Below are 6,000 nucleotides of genomic sequence, written 5' to 3'. Positions count from 1 at the left end.
CAGGATCCCCGGGACTGCTGGCGCAGGAGAGGGCTGCTTCTCCCGTGCCGGGTTGGATGCAGCCACATCCCCTGCTGCCTGGGGGGGAGGGAAGCCCCATCCCAAAGCCCAGCGTTGCAGCTATGTAGCTCTCCTCGGGGGTCTCCCACTGTGGCACGGAAGGGCGAGAAAAGTGCTTAAGAGCCCAGCCGATGGGGACGCGGCTCCCAGCAAGGGTTGGAGCCAGCCAGCGCCTGCGTCTTTGTGCGGTGGCAAAGTTTTCTGGCTTCTTCCTTGGAGCGGGAGGGCTGCGTCTTGCCTGAGACCAAGGGGACCCTCCGCCTCTTTAAATAGTGTGTGTGTGTGGTGGTGGTGGGGGGAGCCTGCCTTATCTGTACACCCCCTCTCCGCCTCCCCAAGCAAAGGCACAGCCTCGACCCGCCCGCTGCGCTTTGCGAGGAGGCTGCTGGTCATCGCGGGCTGCCCTTTGTCTTCTCCCATCACCCGGCTTTGCCTCCCCACCCCACCGACCCCGGCCTCTCCGGATTGCTGCTGGCGGGGGGTGAGGAGCGGAGAATCAGCTGAGACAGGGAGGCGAAGTTGAGGGGAAGGGGCCGTTCTGGGCTGGCGCGTTTCACTCCAGGCTCTGGTCAGTTCCCGTCCCAGAGGCCAGCTGGTCAGTGGCCGGGCTGGAGGAAGCTGCCGCCGCTGCTCCCCGGTTGACGCTGCTGCTTTCCACCGCCGGGGATATCAGAGTCAGCCCCTTCTCTCCACCCTCCCCCAGAAGGCAGAGAGAGAGACACGCAAACATCCCCAGTTTGCAGAAATTTCCATCAGCAAACTGTGCGAGCCAAGGGGGGGAAGCAGGAGTCGTGAGCGCCCCACATTCCCAGCTGTCTCAAGGACCCCGCCGGATTGTGTCTACTCAGATCACGCTGTGGATATTCGTCTGTTCCCCCCCCCCTTTCCACCTCCTCTCGGCTACCCTTTCGCCCCCGAAAGATGCTTGGGAGGAATAGAACCAGAATTGTTCATCACTGGAAGAGCTAAAGAGAGAGAGAGAGAGGCTAGCTGGCTGGCTGGCTGCAGAGCTGGGGTGTATTTTTTGGGGGGGGGGTGGGCGCTGAAAGAAACCATTTTTTTGTAAGTTCATCAGAGAAATCTCAGGATTTCTTTTTGCCTGGATTTGGGAGAGAGATATAAATATATATTTACACGTGGGGAGCTATTGGATTTACTAACATGATTTTAGCAAACGTTTTCTGCATCCTCCTCTTTTTAGGTGAGTAATCCTGATTAGGATGCAAATCATTACTCTCTGGTTTGTTTGGTGGTTGTGAGTCCTTTGTCAAACCCCAGAAGCTCTGGTGCTTGGACAGCGTTTAAGAGCGGACATGTTTTATATTAAAAGACAAACCCAACACACAACGGCAAAGCTTGGCACAGACCCTCGCTTTAAAGTGGGCTACAGTCCGGAATGAAATACAGAGATTGAGAGACGCTTATAGGTTTCAATTCAGCTAATCGTCTCTGCAACGATTCCTACTGAGAAGGAATTGGGGTCCAGGGAAGGGAGGGGGATGAGCAGAAATCAGGCTCTTATCTAGGGGGCAACTTTTTAAACTATCAGATTTACGATGACACCCCCCCCCCTCGAAAGCCTCTCCTGTCCGCACAGCCTCACCTCTCCAAGTTGTGGAGGAATTGAGTCAGATATTCTGATCCTTCCGTCCGAAGAGGAGTATTACTGGTGAATTGGTAGGCAGCATGTTGCAGATAGCTGCCCGGCTGCGTGTTAATTCCCCTCTATCCCAGCCCTTATGGTAGCGGCTTTTTTGTATTATTATTTTTAAAAGAACCCCCGTGATTCAATCCCTTTCCAAAACCCTGTGATTCAAAGCTGATGTGAGGCAAGTCTCACGGGTTTTGCTGGCTGATTTTAAAGTGTGCATGGAGAACTGATTTAGAAAGTGAATTGTGTGTCGGGGGGGTGGGTGGGGGGGGGAGGAATTGCCATCACTGTTGCAATCCAAGTGCCTGTTGTTTTAGATCATGTGTGACTTATTTAGCAGGCTATTTTGCCAAGTGGAAAGCTTGTATTTCTGGAGCAGCCTCATCCAGAGATGGGGAAGGTGCAGCCCTGGCAAGGGAGGAGTTGCAATGTATTTTAGGTGAAATAAAAGCAAAAAAGCTCCCCTTTCCCCCAAAGCACGTTATCACCTTGGCGAATTATCATCTGGGTTCTTCTCAGTATTCTCATCTGGCAGGTAATGTCCCTTGTGTTACAATTCCACTCGCGCATGGAGATACAGTTACAGACAGTACCTGCAGCTCTGTCTCTGGGTCTCACACACAACCCTGCAGCACTGGAGGGTTAGCACTGAACTCCTGGGGAACTCTGCTGAAATCCCCTTGGCTTTCGGAACTTAACCCTGCATGGAGTGGACTAGGGTTGGAAGACGAGAGAGGCAATGGGCAGAAAGATGTTCAGGGTCATGGGGGCGAAGAGGGATGAGGGAGACTTGGAGGTTGGCCATGGCACAAGTGGGAGTTCAGGAGAACACATCTGCTCCAGGAGCCTTCCCCCGGACTTTAGTTTTGACTGGGGGAGGTGGGGGGTACAGCATGGGAAGCCCCCAGCAAGAGATCTGTGTCTAGGTTTAATATTTCCACAATAAGTTCCTGTGTCCTTGGCTAGTAGGAGAATAAACCGTCTGCTCTTGGTCTCTATTGCTGCTGGGCACAGGTTTGCAAACACTTCAGTGACAAGAGCATGGCTTTTGAAAGGCTATTTTTGTTGATTGCCAGGGAAGGGTGTCGGGGAAGGATGTCATTTTGGACCCAGGCGGATGGGAGGATATTTTCTCATCTGCCGTAGGAGAGTCTGAATGGTTCCCTTGGGCAGGGGGTGACAGTCTCCTTTGCAATCAGTGTATTACACATCAAAGTGTCTTTGTAGCAGGGTCTTTGGGATAAGCTTGGGTATGAGGCGACATAGCTTGCTGCCTGGTTCTCTTTTGACAGCGAATGGGAGTGCCTGACTCCATAGAGGGTGTGGGGGGGGGGGGGAGGGGGGGATGACATGGCTCTGGGCTGAGGATGATGGAAGATGGAGTTGCCACTTATAGGGCATGTTGTCATTCCCAATGGCTTGAGGGCTTTGCGGGCAGCAAGAATGGGAGAGCGGGAGGTAGGAAGGGGTCAGAGAGTGAATGCACAGACCCCTCTGATGCACTGGCTCTGGCTGAGAGCAGGGGGTGTGGTGTGGACGCAGGCTCTGCTCACAGAAGAGGCTGGGGTGGGGGAAACATCAACCACCAAATTATTTTAGTTGTTAGGCATTAACTCCTTGTTTATTTGCATGCACATTTGGCTGGTTGGGAAGCTAAACATGAGAGTCTTGGGACGGAGGGAACAGTCCTAGAATCCGACCCCCAGCCCTGCCAACCCAGGACACTCCAGCTAAGCAGCAGGCTGTGATACTGAACAGCCACAAGCCCACTTCATTTCACCCCCACGAGGAGGCTGTTTAGAAACAGGATCTTTCTCCTTTGGGTCCTTATTTCTTTGTAAGGGTCCCAATCTTCTGTGGCTCAGCTGGGCCAGGAGAATTGCCTGGAGAGGAATCAGGGAGAGGTGCAAATTGAAGGACTAACAGACTCATTGCAGGCAAAGCTTACTCATGGTTCTAGACAGTGGGGCCAGAATTGCCATGCTGCATGTACACTAGGTGCTGAGCAGAGCCTTAGTTAGCTACCTAAAAGGGAGCTGAGTTCTTGTGAAAGCCTGGCTCCAGCTGCAGGTATTGAGCCCTTGATAATCTGTCCCCTCGATCCAGTGAGCAAAGAAAGCCATTGCTGTTGGGGCGAAACGAATGCCACCACCACGATGGAGCGCAGGGGTTGAATGTGTAGCAAGAGGAGAGAGCAGTACTGCTGAGTTAAGTTAGGGCAGTGAATATTTGCTTATAAAGCACCCCATGTCCAATGGGCTCTGCCAAGACCTTAGACCCATATTACAGGTGATGTGACCGAGGAAGCTGGGGGCAGCGAGGGGTATTCTGACTGAGGCCCGTGCTCCCATTGGAATATTTGCTGGCTCTATGACTGAGGTTTGTGCATCCAGCTACAAATCCTCCCCGTGCTCTGATGCCACGGAGATTGCTGGGGATTAGATGTAAATTCTCTGCAGATGTTTTATTGATATAAATTCAGTCTGTGCGTATGCGCCGGGTGCAGGAAAACACTAACCCTGCCCCTCCATGCAAACTCGCTCCTGGGGGCTCTGAGGAGCATTTCAATGCTATGAATGGGAGAGGAGCGCAAGGCACCATCAGATAACTTCAGGCTTCCTGATACAACAGCTGGGCCTGGGCTGCGGATGGTGGAGGGCAGGGCCCAATGTGTCACTGGAGTCAATGGAGTGAACTTGGCCTCATGTGTTTGGTCTGTGATTGTCCCAGACCTCCTCCTCCCTGGCAGGATGGGCTGAGCAGGGAGGGTTTAATCTGTGCTGGGGGCACAGAGCAGAGAAGCAGGCACCGTTGATGCTTGTGATGCAGATTCAGGTCGGCACTGGGATGACAAGTGGCACATTCTAAAGAAGGAGCTCATAATCTGGGGTGGAAGTAAGGGGGGCATGCAGGGATACCCAGCTTCCAGTCTTCTTCTGAAAGCAGAGGGAGGCTCCCTCTTGTCCAGCAGGCTTGGGGAACAGTGGTCCCCCATAGCTCCCCCTCCTGTTTCCGACCCCTGCTTGTAATGAGCTAAATGCACAAGCTCCATGGGATTTAAGAAGCAGGAGCTGGGTCATTATCTGTGTAGGGGCTATTTCAGAGGTGCCCACAACGGGAGCTCAGGGTGCTTGGTGCTTTGCTGGATTGGGCCCCAACATGGTGCCTCACTGGCTACCGGACCAGGACAGTCCCAGCAAATATGCCAGCCAAGAAGCCAGGCTGGGGTAGTATCTGGCTTGGGATGGTTGTGCCAGATGGAAAAATTCTGGCCCTAGCACTAGAGGGTGGGCAGACCAGGTAGCAGAGATAGGGCCACCGGAACATGCCCATGTCCAGCTCTCCATCTCTCCATTGGTAGATTTGCGGTTGCATTTCCCTTCATTGCCACTGGTGGGCATCTCTGCTCATGCCAGGGTCAGTGCAGGAGCAATGCCTTTCCATATGCACACTGGACCTCCCTCCCCATGGGCTCTTTCTGCAATCCCAGGCTCTCTTTTCATTACATCAGAACAAGGCTTTTTGTCTTTCTCATCTGCCTTGGCAGCATTTTCTGGAGCAGCGTGGCCTCCGGACCTGGCTCCCCCTTTGCCATGCCTGCCCTTCAGCCCCTGATGTAAACCAATCCCGTGCATTCACGCGTGCAGCTCGGGAGTCAAGCTGGAGGCTGGGCTGGGGTGTGAGGAGCATGGCTGAAGGGAATCCAGTGAGGATGGCAGGATGGAGAAGGCACTTCAGACTGAGCTGTGGAACCTTGTTGGGAAAGATTGGAGCATGGATTTCCCTTTGTCTCCTGAGAAAGGGGAGACCTGGGTCTGGATCTAGGCCTACTGGGGCTTAACTCAGCAGCGAGACCATGAGAAACTAAGGGCCAACGTCATCCCTGATGTAAATCTGAGTGTGTGCAGAGATGGGGCACTGGGAGGAAGAGCTAGCTTTGGGGAGATGGGCAGATCCCTCCCTCCAGCAGCCCTTTCTGGAGTTTTTGGTTGCCTGGGCAAAGCGTTTAGCTTTCCATATGTGAGGGGCTGGCTCAGAGTGGCTGCGGTTCTGGAATGGGGAGAACAAGCCCGCTCAGCTCTGAGATTGTGCATGGAACCGGAGGTCTGACAGCAATATTCCAGTGCCGTTCTGCCTCATGAATCCCTCATCCAGCCCACCTGGAGTATAGTATCAGCAGGACGAGAAGAACTTCCAGCAGGGCAAGGGTAAATTTGCTCCTCATCGCTCGGCTGGATGCGGTCTCGAGCTACGGTCTCTTACACCGACAGTGCCAGTTACCGGGACAC

The 6,000-nt window shown here is 53.6% G+C and overlaps 1 protein-coding gene across 3 annotated transcripts in view; it reads left to right on the top strand.

Moving 5' to 3' along the window:
* The first annotated feature begins 417 nt into the window (after positions 1-417).
* The window catches only part of GFRA2 (GDNF family receptor alpha 2), a 98,019-nt gene continuing 92,436 nt past the window's right edge, over positions 418-6,000 (top strand). For 2 of the 3 annotated variants that reach the window (XM_073325055.2, XM_073325054.2), the window contains exon 1: positions 418-1,261. In XM_073325055.2, the coding sequence (XP_073181156.1) occupies positions 1,222-1,261 (40 nt within the window). In that variant the 5' untranslated portion in view covers positions 418-1,221. The remainder of the gene's footprint in view (positions 1,262-6,000) is intronic. The other variant, XM_073325052.2, reaches the window with a different exon arrangement.

This window comes from Lepidochelys kempii, chromosome 26 (assembly GCF_965140285.1).
Source record: "Lepidochelys kempii isolate rLepKem1 chromosome 26, rLepKem1.hap1, whole genome shotgun sequence".
NCBI classification, from domain to species: domain Eukaryota; kingdom Metazoa; phylum Chordata; order Testudines; family Cheloniidae; genus Lepidochelys; species Lepidochelys kempii.
This window is presented reverse-complemented; position numbering and strand designations above follow the sequence as displayed.